Source organism: Staurois parvus, unplaced genomic scaffold (assembly GCF_062004578.1).
Source record: "Staurois parvus isolate SC_StPar_1 unplaced genomic scaffold, SC_StPar_1.0 ptg000840l, whole genome shotgun sequence".
NCBI lineage: Eukaryota > Metazoa > Chordata > Amphibia > Anura > Ranidae > Staurois > Staurois parvus.
This window is the reverse complement of record NW_028318636.1, coordinates 877,265-893,855: the sequence shown is the minus strand read 5'-3', so window position 1 is coordinate 893,855 and position 16,591 is coordinate 877,265. Positions and strand designations below refer to the sequence as shown.

At 40.7% G+C, this 16,591-nt stretch overlaps 1 protein-coding gene across 1 annotated transcript in view; it reads right to left on the bottom strand.

Annotated features, from left to right (window-relative positions):
• Window positions 1-4,942: 4,942 nt before the first annotated feature.
• Window positions 4,943-16,591, bottom strand: part of GAS2L1 (growth arrest specific 2 like 1) — a 63,105-nt gene continuing 51,456 nt past the window's right edge. Inside the window, exon 6 of the mRNA XM_089655442.1 lies at window positions 4,943-13,740. Coding sequence (XP_089511568.1) covers window positions 12,687-13,740 — 1,054 coding nt within the window. The 3' untranslated portion in view covers window positions 4,943-12,686. The remainder of the gene's footprint in view (window positions 13,741-16,591) is intronic.

The following is a 16,591-nucleotide window of genomic DNA, read 5'->3' as shown; positions in this document are numbered from 1 at the left end:
CACTGCTCAAAGTGGGCTTTAATGGTGATATCGTCTATTGTCATGGGGATCTAGAAACATTTGTGAATACCACTTCCTCAGCATGAAGGTAGAGTTACTATGGTTTTATGGTTTTCCTTTTCTTGGCTCATCTCAATTAGCTTCAGGATGACCTTATTCCTGTGTATGGGATATATCAGCAAGTCACATACATATATATATATATATACATATATATGAGTAAAGTATAACCGAAAACCACATTACTTTATAAATTAAGCTGGTATGTCAGTGAACGCAAGACATACATAATCTTAGCTATAACACAAACTTGCAATCTGACAAAGAAGGGTAAGGGCTCATGTACACTGCAGCTGACAAACTCACGTTTAGGAGCTGTTCAGCATATTTTTTCAGCAGCCCCTGAACTCATCCTAATGTTTTCCTATGTGTCCATGTACACATCTTCGTTTACAGTCGTTTACATGCATTTGAGAACGCAGAAAACTTGCGTTCAGCAGTAGATTTTATTAGCGTTTCAAACGCAAAATGCTTGCAAACGCGGCTAAACGCGGCAATTCATTTGCGTGTGAAATTTTTTTTTAACCCGATGCTGTCCAGAGCCTTGTTTCATCATGAAAAATGCATGCAAAGCATTTTCATGGTACTCAAATGGACAAAACACTGAACACAGGATGTTCCTACCAAGCTTGTCACACATTGTAATGACCAATTCACACCTCAGATCTCTCCCACCATTGGAAACAAAAGATATGTTAATGACCATTCACACCTCAAATTCCTCCTGAAGACCCCCTGCCAGGTGACCTTAATGACTCTCTCCACCAGACACCTTCCCACCCTGGAAACAAAAGAAATGTTAATGAGCAACTCACACCTAAGCTAATCTCAACACCTACTGCTGTCTACTCTCTGTATTTCTCTGAAACAGTCTGAAATAGTTAATAATTTACCACTTTTCAGTGCATTCTGGGCATTTGGGAGGTTCTCCTGTGCTTATCTTTAAAAAAAACATGCAGCTAAACAGACGTTTTTTAACTGCCTCCCGCCCGCCATATAGTAATATGACAGACGCAAGGTGGTTCTCTGGTTCTGGGAGGACATCATATGACGTCCTCACATTCTAACCGCGCATGCGCGGCTCCCGGAGCACGCAGCGATCAACAGTGCGCTGTGTCCCACGGAAAGAGCCGAAGATGTCGGCTCGGTTATTTGATCAGCTGTGTCCAATCACAGCTGATCACATGTAAACAGGGAAATCCCGATTATTGGCATTTCTCTCCCCACGAGCTGTCACTCTGACAGCTCGTGAGGAGAAGAGAGCCGGTAATCGGCATTCTTCAGTGGAGACATGTACACTGATCATCAGGGCACTGATGATCAGTGTGCCCTGATGATCTGTGTAGCCCCAGCAGCGCCACCTGTCAGTGTACATCAGTGCCAGCTCTCAGTGCTAATCCATGCCACCTGCCAGTGCCCATCAGTGCCACATCAATGCCACATATCAGTGCCCATCTGAGCTGCCTTTCAGTGTCACCCATCAGTGCCAGTCAGTGCCACCTATCAGTGCCAGTCAGTGCCGCTTATCAGTGCCAGTCAGTGCCGCCTATCAGTGTGCATCAGTGCCGGCTATCAGTGCCCGTCAGTGCTGCCTATCAGTGCCACCTAACAGTGCCAGTCAGTGCCGCCTATCAGTGCCATATATGAGTGCTGCCTTTCAGTGCCCATCAGTGATGCCTGTCAATGCCCATCAGTGCCACCTACCAGTGCCTCCTCATCAGTGCCCATCAGTGCCACCTATCAGTGTCCATCAGTGCAGCCTATCAGTGCCCATCACTACAGACTCATTAGTGCACATCAGTGAAGGAGAAAAATCACTTATTTACAAAATTTTATAACAAAAACTAAGAAAAAACGTTTTGTTTTTTTTTTTAATTTTCAGTGGTCTTTGGTTTGTTTAAGAAAAATTAAAAAACCCCGAGGTGATTAAATACCACCAAAAGAAAGCTCTGTCACAAAAAAATGATAAAAATGTCATATGGGTCCAGTGTTGCATGATTGCGCATTTGTCATTCAAAGTGCAACAGCGCTGAAAGCTGGAAATTGGCATGGGCAGGAAGGGGGTATAAGGCTACGTTCACACTAGCGTTGTGTGCAGGCGGCAGAAAGGCGTTTGGGAAACGTTTTTACCGCTTCCCAAATGCCTTGGACAATTCTGCACATTGCAGCACATAGTGCTGTTCTAACGGGAGCGTTAGCGTTGCGGAAAAACGGACGCCTCTGGTCGAGTCAGAAGGCGCTGAAGCCTCCTATTCTAGTCTATGGTACCGCTGCGCAAACGCCCGGCCAGCATTTGTGGTGCGGTTGCGACGCGGTTTCGTGGCGTTTGCGGAGCGGTAACACCATCCAAACTTCATTATAGGCGTTTGTGGGGCGTTTGTAACTCTCGGCAAACGCCTAGCAACTGCCGCTGAACCGCGCATGCAGCGTTTGCGGAGCGTTTGCCGAGCGTTAAAAAACGCTCCGCAAACGCCGGACCAACGCTTGCCAAACGCTATAGGGGCGTTTGGCAAGAGTTGGTAAAACAGTCAAATGTGAACGAGCCCTAAGTGCCCTGTAGGCTCGTGGTTAACCTACATTTTCCAGCAGTCAGTTTCCATCAGTCAGATGTGTCCCGTGTACAAGGGGGCCTAATGTTTAAGCTCCTTTTTATTCATTTTGAATGCAACAATTAAATATTTTGCTAGGTTTTCATTTCAGCTTGTGACCCCATTGGGGACATTTTCTCTTTCTGTGATGTGTCCACGTTTGAAAGATTTTTCTGTCCTGAGAGGAGGTGACAGGATATCAACAGAGGCTCTAAGCCTTCTCTGCACTATTGAAGATTAAAGTGTTACTAAACCCAGGCCCCTGCATTCACTATATATGGTCTCCCACAGTACACACAACATGGAAATGCAATTATTTTAATAAATATAAACTGCTAAATACCTTTGCTCATCAGCAGTTAGAGCAGTCTTGTGACTTCTATCAGTGTCCAGCAGAGCACTGGTTAAAGCTCATAGGAGGAGTTTTCATTCTCCTCTGATTGTCCTATGAGGCTGCATAGCCCCTGACCTCTGTCTGGACAGCACTGATTGGCCCTGTGTTGATCACATGCACTCTCCTGAGGAAAAAAAAACCTCTCTAGCAATATACACCCAACTGAGCATGTGCAGCTTGCCCCCAAGGCTCTGTTATATCAGCAGATGGATTGGGAACTGTGGAAGAAGGGAAGGATCAGAGAAGACAGGCTAATGGCTAAGTAAAATGGTTTTTACTGGAGCTGAGCTCTAATTTACTACAAAATGCAAAATTTGGCATCAGTTAATAGAGGTTACATGGTTAAATTTTTTCACCAACCAGATTTTTCTTGTCCTTAACAACTGTTTTGAAGACCGCACATATTACAGTGTTGATGACATATTAAAGTATTACTAAACCCAGGACCCTGCATTCACTTCTGATCTCCTGCAGTACACAGAACATGGAAAAGAAATTATTTTAGTAAATATAAACTGTTAAATACCTTTTCTCATCAGCAGTTAGAGCAGTCTCGTGACTTCCATCAGTGTCCAGCAGAACACATGTTAAAGTTTGTAGAAAGAGTTTTCATTTTGCTATAGGAGGATGCAGGACCCCTGACAATCTGTCCAGACACTGTTGATTGGCCCTGTGCTGATCACATGCACCCTCCCAAGAAAAATAAAAAACCTCTCTATCAATACAGATCAAATTGAGCATGTGCAGATTGTCTCCACACGATCTGTCTTATCGGGAGTTAAGAGGGGCACACTGGAGGAAGAGGAGGATCAGAGAACTCAGGATCAAACAGTGTTTTTACACAATGCAGAGGATTAAGTTAGGTTACACAGTGAGTATAACAAGCATGCTTTGCTGCATATACAGACTGATTTTACTGTTGTGGGTTTAGTAACACTTTAAAAAAATTATAATAAAAAAAACAGAAAAAGCTGAGGTGTTACTCGTATGATCCAGATGATATGTCTCAGAGAACAATGGTCACCTGCTTGCATCAACAGATCCACAACAATCATCTAACCAACTAATCCAGCATGGTTAAAGGTTTGTTCCCTTTCTGGCAAACAACTACTCAGATATTTTCAAACATTCTGGAAGAGGTTTGTGTGTGATACTTAGTGTTCCAGTGCTCTCTACTGCTCCAGTTCATGACAGTCATAGGCAATGCAAGAGTTTGCTTATATCATTAGGTTTAATTGGGATACGTATGAAAACCCTTAGAAGCCCAAATTAAACATCTGCTTTCTATTTTCTACCATTGTTTTTTCTCTCCTTCAATGTCTGGCCATGCTGGCTGACAGAAAGGAAATTGGTGACATGATCCGATCTTCAAACAGTTCTTTCATATTTGCCTAGAGGCGAAGTCATTTTTAGGACCCCTAGATGGGGGAAAGAATTACCCTGCCCATAGTAGGACCTTGGCAGTCAAGCTTTTGGTGTCATAGAACAAGTGAATAGTCCATAAAATCTGACAGGTTAGCTACAAAGGAAAAAAGAATACATTGTATGACCTCAAATAGTTTGTCCATGGTATGTATGTTTGTATGGAGAACTCACTTGAGCTGGTGACAATTAGAGATCAGCTGCTAAACCAAATGTGACCTGTGATATTGAGGTATTTAAGACAGTGTAGAAAATGTATTTTTTTTTTATAAAAAGGTACTATTATTATTTACATGTTTAACATGTAAATAATAATAATGATAATGAATCATGTATATATCAGTCATAATATGTGTAGACAAATACTTTGTTCTAAGAACATCTGTGTCACCAAAAAAGACAATGATGTTTGCACCTTGTGAAATGCTGTACAGTGATTTCTGGATTGTTAATGTCACACAAAAAAACAACACTGGAGTTTATCAAAAGATTTAATCAGCAGCAACGGGTCAGAATTGACAGTATACTTTGGGTCACATATATTTCCCTTTACCATTGATGCCCACGACCATCCGCTGATTCACATACACGAACACATACAGTGTGAGATTTGAGTGCATCCACACAACCTTCGGAATCAAATACAAAAGCAAAAAACTGCAGATCAAGTAATACAAAATGCATTTTGCATCACTATCAGTTTCTGCCCAATGCCCACATGTTATTGCTCCATCTCAGATTTATTATGAGCATGTTGTAGCACATAAATACCTTATCCTGTACTGACTTGCTTGGGCAAGTTTTGTTTTCAGCCGAGGGCTTATTGTAAATGTAAATGATATTGGGCAAGGCACATTAAGGTTAATTATTACAGTAAAACAGAACACAACTTTGTAGCCTGTGCAGAATAGTTGACATTTTTTCTATGTTCTCAAAGAAAGCAGAGATAAACCCATTGTATTGGGGGATCTTTTCAATGTCTTTTCCATGCCTAACTGAAACCTTCATAACAATAATGACAAATCTGATGTTCTCTGCTTCTGAATAATGTTTTCGCAGATCACAGTAGACCGCTTTGCACTTCAGGGCCATTACTATCTCATCTGCCTTTGGGCTTACTGACTAATTCAGAGGTCTAGACACTACATTTTTCATTCACCGCTTCATAACATTTAGAGGGGACATGTACATGGCCGGAAGCCAAGTGTAACCTTGGCCGGTGACCTCTTTAAGCTGTGCAGTCCAGGTTCTACAGCCATATTGCAGTTAATCCTTCTCTTCCTGCTAATGATGGACACGCCTGTGGGATGGTGCAAACAGACTGGAGGATCATGACTGGCTCTATTGGCATCCAGACTTGGTCTAGCCCATGGAAGACAGGAAGGGGAAGCAGAATGAGCTGAAGAAGGCAGCACTGGAGAGATAGAGATACACAGGGAGACCTAGAAGAAAGGTGCAGGCTTGGTAGGAGTGCACCAAAGTGCTGTGCACCTGGCCTTTGGAACATTTGCTTAGTCATCTTGGGACAGAGTGATCTGTACTGTCATCATCATTACCCAGCTGGGATCTTGTCGCCTGTGTTGCATCCATCTGGTCTGCTGAAGCAGTTATTAGACTACAGACTGGTGTCAGGATAGCATCTGACAGGTATTTGAGAGATGAGAGGCCTTTGTCCACCCTTGTGGGTACTGAAGCTGCGCTGCTGAATTCTATCTTCAGTTACCCTAGGATACTTTGTTAGTGTAATTCCTCTCCTGGATTACAAATATCTTCTTTTGAAGGTTGAGCACACCCATGCTAACGTAAAGAGGACTCCTCCACCAGCAGACATAGTTACATAGTTAGTCTGGCTGAAGAAAGACAAAAGTCCATCCAATTCAATCATAGAAAAAAAAAAAAAGTTATAATCTTATACCCACAGTCAAGGGTGGACTGACAACTCATGGAGCCCCCGGGCAATAGGGGATCATAGGGCCCCCGTGTCCTTGTCCACACCCAAAAAAGCCTATGAAAAAGCCAATGAAACATACCAGGGGCATCTCATGGGGCCCCCTACTGACCCTGGGCCCTCGGGCAGTGCCCGAGTGTTGGAATGGTCATTCTGCCCCTTCCCACAGTTGATCCAGAGGAAGGCAAAAAAAAAGTCAGCAAAGCACGATCCAAATTGCTCCTGCTGGGAAAAAAATCCCTTCCTGATCCCCCGAGAGGCAATCGGATATTCCCTGGATCAACTTTACATATAAATGTTGGTATCCAGTTATATTCTGTGTATCTAAGAAACAATCCAGGCCTTTTTTGAAGCATCCACGGAGTTGGCCAGAACCAACTCTTGAGGGAGTCTATTCCACATTTTCACAGCTCTCACTGTGAAGAAACCTTTCCGTGTTTGGAGATTAAATTTCTTTTCCTCCAGACGTAAAGAGTGCCCCCTTGTCCTCTGTGATGACCTCAGGGTGAATAGCTCTACACCGAGTTCACTATAGGAACCACTGATGTGTTTATACATGTTGATCATATCCCCCCTTAATCTTCTCTTCTCAAGAGAGAGTAAATTCAGTTTCTCTAATCTTTCCTCACAGCTGAGCTCCTCCATGCCTCATATCAGTTTAGTTGCCCTTCTCTGTACTTTCTCCAGTTCCCCAATGTTCTTTTTGTGAATTGGTGCCCAGAATTGAACTGCATATTCCAGATGAGGTCTTACTAATGATTTGTACAGGGGTAATATGATATCTCTCTCTCTGGAGTCTATACCTCTTTTAATACAAGAGAGGATTTTGCTCGCTTTAGAAACCGCAGCTTGGCATTGCATGCCATTATTAAGCTTGTGATCTACCAGAACTCCCAGATCCTTCTCCACCATTGACATTATATTTATTATTCCAGTGGCAAATGGCAAACGCTTTAGGCCTTATTAAAGCATTATAGCTAGTCCACTGTTATTTGCATTCTCTCACAATTCTGTGACATTCACCTTTGTGACTGCTGTTCCTATCATTGATAAAGTCATTTCTCTCTCATTCACCTAGCACCTTCTGGCAGTGCCCTTCACAGGCAATTAAAGGGAACAAACTTTATTTGTGTCACTGCGCCTTTGAATATCCAGCTGTTTGATATCTTGCAACAACTGCTACAGTGTGATGTTTTATCAGTGTTCTATTTACAGGGTTTGTCCCAGCCCTGGTGTTTTGTGGGGTTCAGTACAGGATGAGTCTTCACTTGAAATAACAAGAGAACCCTACATTTGAAGCAGCTCCTTTAGTGGTAGTGCTACAAAAGATAATCATAGACATGGGAGGGTAGGTGAGCTTAGAACTAGTTGGGAAATGTTAACGCTGAAGTCCCAATTAATAAAAAGCAGGGCCTCTACCCACCTGTTTTTAGTGAATCTAGACTTTAATGAAGGCAGAGGTGATATGAGGCTAGACTTTACAAATTGTATTATGGTATGGTTCTTATACAGACGTACCTCGGTTTACAAACACCTTGGTTAACGTAATTTTCGGTTTACGAATAAAAATTCATTGAAAATAATTTGATTTAGGAATTTCTTTTGCAATACGAACGGATTAAGTGGTTTTCAATGCATTTACAATTTTTTTTAATCATGTCCCTGTACAGTACTATGCCTTTAAAGTGCACTTTATAAAGATTTTTGACCAGATAAGACTTTTTTTTTACTTTTTTCTGACCTCCGGAATGGATTAATTGATTTTCAATGTATTTACAAATTTTTTTAATCATGTTCCTTTATGCCTTTATAGTGCACTTCATAAAGAGTTTTGAACAGATACAAATTTTTTTGACTTTTTTCTGACCTCCGGAACAGATTAATTGGTTTTGAATGCATGTAGGAATTAATTTTTAATCATGTCCATGTACAGTTTTTATGCCTTTAAAGTGCACATTATAAAGGGTTTTTAACAGATAAAAGACTTTTCTTTACTTTTATCTGACCTCCGGAACTGATTAATTGGTTTTCAATGCATTCCTATGGGAAACTGCTTTTCGGATTACAATTTTTTGCAATACGAAAAGTACCGCAGAACGAATTAAATTCGCAAACCGAGGTATGCCTGTATATGTTTTAATAAAGCTCAACAAAGACAAATAGGCATGTACCAGGTTTTCCAAGGATTGTCAAACATATTCAAGCAGAAAATAAGTGTGATGCATAAAATGCAATTTTTTGCTTTTTTGTAAATAACCCGTTGAAAATCATCCCATTACTTCAATAACATCACTGTAATTGCTGCACTCCACAGTGTCCACATTCACTCCCATTTCACTACTCGCACACATTGTTCTCCCTCCATACAATATTATTATAATGACAATAATAAATTCCACCCTGGAATACCATTACAGCAGAAGGGATTTAGGCAGGGGTCAAGGCAGACAGAAAACCATTGGGTTCTCTCTACCAGTATAAATTAGGGCGCTTGCTTTAGGATTACAGCATCTGAAGCTAATACTCAAGCTCTTTCCTGCTTGGCCAAACAGTGAACACTACGTTAAATTAGAATGAAAAAATAAAGCTAGCACCAGAACCCAGCAGTTGCAAAACACCAATATTTAAAATAAATTTCAGACTTAAAAAAATTATTACAATCGCTGTCAGTTCCTAAAAGCAAGCACTAACCTGGATGAACAACTTTTGACTATGGTGACAAAACAACTGTTTTCAATAAAAAAGTTAAACACAGTTCATGTACTCTACACAGAGCAATGGGCCTTATGTATAAAAGTATCTAAAGACCATTTTATATTAACAGCTTCAGTGACTCTGATTGATAATAAGCCAACCTTTCCCAGACTTTTTTACCCCAGAGGAATCCTTTTATTAATTTTCAGGTCTTAGGAAACCTCATTAAACCCAGTTCATTAGGGGTCAATGGGTAATTCCCCTTGCATTGGAGGCCAGAGGAAAGAATGTTCCCCTTACAGGAATGGTCAGAATGGCACCTTTAAAGATATCTAAAAAGATTGTTTGTGACTTGCTGCTGGCGTTGCCAAATGGTATTGGCCCTGGTCCTCTGTAGGCACTATTAAATAGGAGGTCAGTCAGCCACAGCTCAAGCTACCTCTGGAAGAACCCTAGAGCTCCATGGTACCCATGTTGAGAAAGGTTCCAATGCAGACTTTTCTTCTGATGCTTTTACACAAGGCCCAATTACAAAGCTTCAGCAAAGGTCAGCTTACATGACATTAAGACAAGTTTCTACATGCTGTTAAGTGGATAACACATTCTGTGGTACTTACATAATGGCATTAATTAATTCTGGAAAAAAAAAACAACAACACTGACATATTTTCAGATCCCACACATTGAAAAGCAGTTAAAACTAATCATGTGCACACTGAGTGGATTTATGCATAACAGTCACTTTTTTGTGATATTCAAGAAAATAAAAATAATTAAAGTTTGCTTTTATCAGTTAGGTAAAGAGTGGTCTATCAAGTATTACACAAGAGAATATACCCCTTGATGGCTACTTATATTACCAGAAACTGCTCATATTAGGAAAAAAAAAGGAGTTTTATACTCCACATTCAATAAACCTTTTATTATGACACAGAACTCCTTTCTTATCATTCTAATTGTTATATCCTATACACTACCCCTATTGCTTTGCATACATTTCCCTGTAGCAGTTGTACTGTATACATTCCACTATAACAAGTGTTTCAAACAAACGTGCCTGTCTTACACTTCTCCAACTTGAAAGTTATAACTATACAAATATGTAAAAAAACAGAATTTGGATTTGGTTATCCGAATTACGTTTTCCTGAAGAGACCCTGTCAAAATCAAGTAGTTACATGCTTACTTGCAGTGTTTTCCTTTCTTAATGAATATGTAGTTGCTGGGAAAAAAGCTTACAGGGATAATATAGAATGACACTTAAATGACAGCTCTGAGTCTACTGGAGCTTCTGACAACACAACCGAGATTGCAGTATCGAGGGTTTTTCATATCTCCCCACGGGAGGCTTTTATGGGTAAATAACATGTATAAGATATACATTAAATGCATGTAGAACTTTAAGGAAATATTTTTGTTAAAATAAATGGTCTGCGACAGGGTTTCTTTGAGAATACACAATCTGATATTTCCAAGAAATGGGGAAGGGCATAATTTTTTTGGTCATTGAGAAGGAAACTGTCCTATCATCATGTCTTGACATAACATCATCTGAGTTGGAGAAAAATCGCTGGCCTGATGTATTCTAACAGCACTGGCAGATACTGTATACAATCACTATCATTTTCAGTGAGAGACCTGCCTGTATATGGCTAGCCATAACATTTTGATGATACACAACCATATCTTTGAAGGGCTGAAAACAATTAAAACCAATCTGGAATGAATGATGCAGAAAACTATATTTGTCCCATTTAACGTATGGTTCATATTTTTAAATGTTTACTTATCTCCAGTAAGCAACTATCACCTTTCAAAATGTTAAATAACTACAGCTAGGATGACCACTGTCAGAAAACCATATGTGCCATAACCTTCTACTTTTCCTCTTATTGCTATATATACACTTTGGGTTGATTTACTTAAACTGAAGAGGGCAAAATCTGGTGCAGCTCTGCATAGAAACCAATCAGCTTCTACCTTAAGCTTGTTCAATTAAGCTTTGACAAAAACCGGGAAGCTGATTGGTTTCTATGTAGAGCTGCACCAGATTTTGCATGCTCCAGTTTTAGTAAATCAACCCCAATATTTCATACATTCAGCTTATCCATGAAACACCTTCTTTCTGTCTCTCTTTTATATCAACTCATTTTTTACAATTCACCCTTCTTACCATGTCATTTTTTAAAAACTGGACTTCAGGAAAACAGCTATACAGCCTAAATACATACAGTACACAACAGCTCCTTTTTCCTTCCAAAGGATCTGTTTTCTACTATTCAGTCCTGAGATTTACAAAGCCCTATCAGACAACCACATTGGTGACTTGATTTTTTAATACTGCAGCTAACAAACGCAAGAATATTGCCACCCTGCCCCCAGTCTGTGATTGGACACTACAGGAAGATCAACAGCTTAACCCTCTGATCACTTTGTCGGGTCATCCAATCAGAATATTAATTGCCAACAAATGTGCACAGCAGCACATCTGACTGGCTCTTGGTGCTACCCTTCCTAATCTGTTCAATTGTTTTGAGGAATACAAGGAACTGATACCAAGTCAAATTCAAGTGCTTATGCTAGTAGTGTATATAAAAAGAAATGTAATTATTTCTAAGGAGTGTATAAGTGCATTGGTGCGTTGTTTTAGTTTGGATTCAATTTGTAATATTTATGACAGCCAATTATTGGATTAAGCTACTGTATGAATTTACCTGCTTTGATGGTTTGCAAATAAACTATCATCTCTTTGGGAAAGGATTTATTCTTTAAATGCCTGTGTTAGGAAATTCAGGATGGACACGTTTTCCCAAAAAAACAATGTTTTTCAGTTATCTTCCCCTTATAACCTAGCTAAGCCATACAGAAAAGTTACATGGCAAATTAGATATTATTAATATCTTTTGACTGTAAAACTATGCTGATATTGTGACTGCTAGTTTGTTTCCTGAGAAATTATTAACAGTACATACAGCAGTGACAGTGTTCTTAGACAGTATATACAGCAGGCTTGGAATGTATATCACAGAGAGCCATGAAGTAGGAATTTAATATCTTCTGGAGGGTCATCAGCAGCAAAGATAAACATATTTCCCAAGCCCATGTAATGGCCATGGTCATTTTATAGGGTTGAACACTATTTGCTAGATAACTGCTCCACTGTATAAAGGGGCAGAAACCTTGATTGCCTAGAGTGGTATATCAAAATAAAGAGCATTCTATCCTGAGTAATGGTAACAACCTGGGATGTTGGGCTTCTCTGCAAGCATTTAACAGGTTCAATGGCTTTATCCAACAGCAGGAATGAAGAGAAAATGATTTTTGTTCCTTACACTTGCAACAAGTGCATGCATGCACATTCTGTAATATTCTATAGAGTATGGATGTGTGGTCATGCTTGCACTGTTCAGCATTCATGTGCAAAGTGTAGCCTATAATTGGTGCAGTTTCATGAATAGCCCTGTTTATGTTACCCTCAATTCTAACATCTTTAGGACTAAAGCATAATTTTCAGTATATTAATCACCGGTGAATTGCATGTATCAGAATAGAGTGTGCACAACTATACCAAAGACTCGACTCAGCCACCAGGATGATCTGCTTGTACTCCTGAATCAGAAAAAAAAACAGACTGAAGGGCTCTCCAGGAACGTCGAGTGGGTGCAGGCTTAGGTGGAGAGTTTGCAGTTCTATAATTAAGTGGGGTGGGGATTCGAGATGGTGACCTGTCTGGTTGAGTGTCTATCCGTGGGCGGATCTTTGGGCGCAGTTTGAGTTTATAGATGGAAGGTACTCTATCTGGGCGTTTCATGGATTTTTTTGGTCGCAAGACCACCCCACTAGAATCTGCTTCAGCTGCCTCAGAAGGCTCTTCTGGCTCCACTTCCTCCTGAAGGTCCTCAGAAGCAGGTGGGCAGGAGCTATCATCTGAAGAGCTGGACAGAGCAGGAAGTCTTCTCCAAGTAGATGCAGGAAGCGCTACATGGCTCCCCTCTGCATTCTGCTCTCTTCCGCCTCCACTGATATAGAAGTTGAGTGAGGAAGAAGATGAACTAGAAGAACAGTATGCAGAGTCTATAGCAGCTGGCTCACAAGATGGTGGACTTAGCAAGATGGCTCCCTGTGCTCCTCCAGCATTCTCTGAAGTCCCAAGGAGTCTTGTGTTTTCAAGGAACTCTTTCTCCAAGCTACGATACATTTGTTGTTCCTGACAAGCATTCAGAGGCTGTGAAGTGTATCCCAGCTGTCTTCTTGCATTTGTTTTGGGAGGCTCCGTTTGAGGACAAGTAATAGGGGGCTTGGAAGCATTAGGAGTTGTCAATGAATGTTGTCCATCTTTATCCCGTGTGATCATCAAAACTGTCTTCTTGTTACTTGAGGGCCCTTGACTTCGGGCACGCCTTGTTGAAGGTCCAGTACTTGAAATACCTTGGGTTCTGCCTCGATCAGACACTGCAGGCTGGGATACCTGAGTTCGCCGGGAAAGAGGACCGCGGTCCTGGGACTGACTGCGTGTTACTGAAGCACGAAATCCTGGTCTTAACACTTCGGATGATTTTCTGCCTGCTGGGGCACTCTGGACAGAGGAGGCAGAAGAGTCACTGTCACCAGAATAGCGTCGGGAACGAGGAGGCCTGAGACAGAAGGAAGGAGTGAGATGTAGCAAAGACAGAAAGTAAATTAACAGGAAATATGCAATGATAGAATTTAGCAAGAAAAGCAAAATATGACAGAAAGTTAAAGTTACCAAAGAAAAGTTTGTATTACACACAACTGCAAATTTATCAGAGATAAATACATAGTATATACTGCACACATTCAAAAAATATCAGATAGCATGACTAGTTTCAGAATTTTTGATATCATAAGACATTATTGTGAAAACATTTTGCAGGGTGCATGTAAGTGGCCCTGCTAAATATAGTCACCTGAGCTGCTGCAAACAGACTTGAGAGGACCAAGTGTGTTGCTGGGGCTGTTCAGGGTGGTTGGTACAATTTCTCCTGGAGGGGTATAGCCCTGGGAGGAGTGGTATTCAGGTGAGTCATTCAATGATAAGTTCACCTGTCTAGAAATAATAATAAATGCACATATTTTTTGCAGGAAAAAATGTGCATTTATCATTTTTTCCTGCAGAAGCCTGGAAAGCATTGCATCCATGATCAGTAGGTCACGGGTGCAATGTAATTCTTCTGAAGACACGCTCTGCAGCTTTCAGCCTGTATCTCCATTCATAGTAATGACTCATTTTTAGGTTTCTTCATGAGTTTAGGTCTTGGTGGAAACAGTCACAAAGGCTTTCATAGTCTACAAATTTACAGTCAGAAGAGAAATGAAGATTCCCCTTTTACGAAGGCATTTGAATTGGGAATCTTGAAAGCCTAGTTAGAGGGACTGGGACCCCAGCAGAGGGGCAAGGGCAGAAGGAGTAGATGAAATGTTATGGCTGTACAAGAGATATTTAGTTATTTTCTGCGTTACTAATTTGAATCTGGGTAGGAGCAGTGGTATGTGCAGGGACCCTACTGATGAAAGTGATGAGGAACATGGAATTAATGGTAGGTAAGTGGGGTTGCCACCTCATCCCTTTAAAACTGAACACATATTAATTACACATGTTCTGAGGCTAATTTAATGCAAATTAGGCACTAAGTGGGTATAATTACCACTTTAATCAACCACAGGACCTGTGTAAGTAATATGTGTTCAGTTTTAAAGAGATGAGGTGGCAGCCCTATAGGTAAGGTGCTTCTGAGCTAGGGTTTGGGGCACAAGGAGATTACCAAGGAAAAACATAGAAAATACAAAGCTTTTAAAAAGTCAGTTTATACATGATTTTCTTGTGCCAAGCAGGTTTTCATTCATCTTTCTGATATCATTCAGGAAACAGGCACATTTCTGCTGGTCCAGATAGCACCGTACACTGTAGCACATGGTAGGATGGTAAATATGGCTGCAAATGTGCTGTCCATCTGATAAGATAACTATTAAATTGAAGTACATGTTAACTTTTAACACATTCCCATTTGTTGCAGCAAAGGCAAGAATGAATAAATGATTAATAATGATAATGACCTTTGTACATACACAAAATGTCCTTGTTAGTAAAAAAAACTTCATAATCTTTGTAAAATAGTAAGCTAATTATTAAAAGCAAGTTGAAATGACATGGCCATTGTCAAGAGGTCAGCAGTTCTCTTTCTATTAATGTTTATTCCTGTCAGTAGTCTTCAGCAGCTGACTATCCATAAGGCTTGCATTATCTAATATTTCTGCTGAAACCAATGTTTCCTTGTGATCATGTTCTGTTAATGTGGATGCCTTCTGACATTCTGGAATCATTATTAAAAAAATATGCCTTTAAAACTACAGAAACACATTATGATTATTATCATTACATTTACTGCAAATAAGGAGTGTGGCTTCTACTGTGGTTGTTATGAGTGCTTCATTTAAAGAATAAGTGCATTTTGACATACTGTACTTCATCTTCTTTAAAATGTCCAAGCAAATCAAGCGTTAAAATATAGCTTTTTGCCTACTTATAATGTAGGGTAATACACTAAAGTCCAAACTTTCAAAGGGCCAGTTTACTGTCGTTCAGATTTTAGGGGAGCCGGACTATGCTCACTGGGAGCAAACAATGTCCCATCTTTGTTATTAGGGGGAAAATAGTGCCCCATTGTTGGTGTCAGTTGGAGGGATAGTGCCTGATTGTTGGTGTCAGTGGAAGGAATTATGTCCAATTGTTGGTGTCAGTGGTAGAAATAAGGCCTCAAGGGCCAGATAAAGGTGAGCAAAGAGCAGCATCAGGCCCCCGGCCGCAGTTTGGAGACCACTGCACTAAAGGATCACCTGTGATGAGTACAGAAGCTAACATCTGGCCAGGTACTGAAGACAGGCAGTAGAATGAGCTTACTGCAGTCAGATACAGTGATGGGAACACAACACTCACAGATGATAGCCCATTTTACTCACAGATATTAAACATGACTGAAGGACCCAGGCTTCTATCTATAGTCCTCCTGCTCTGCTTTGTACTTGTTTAGGGTAGACCAGTGAGAGCTTTACTTTTATGGTTTTCCCATATAGTGTTACAACTCTTTTCCTTTTTTCTTTTCCCTCAGTGAACTCTTCCAAGATAATCAATGCCCTGACTGTTTAAATTACCTAGCTGATGATTATTAAAGCAGAACTTCAGTTTCCCATTCAGTGGGGCTGTGCCCGCACTGCAATGGGTTCACTGCTCATTTTGTCCAGGAGATCAGGGTTAAGCTATACTTACTCCGGAAAACCACGCTCCCCCAAGTCCATTGGTGGACTGTTCCTGCCATCCTCATATCCGGAGCCAGTCTATGGGCGTGATGATGGTCAGGAAGACCGCTAGCATTTGGGGGGACAGGAGTGGTGGGGTCCGTTTTTGTGCTTGGAGGATCGGCAGATTAGCTAAGTATATCTCCGCTTACCAAACCCCTAGATAAAAAA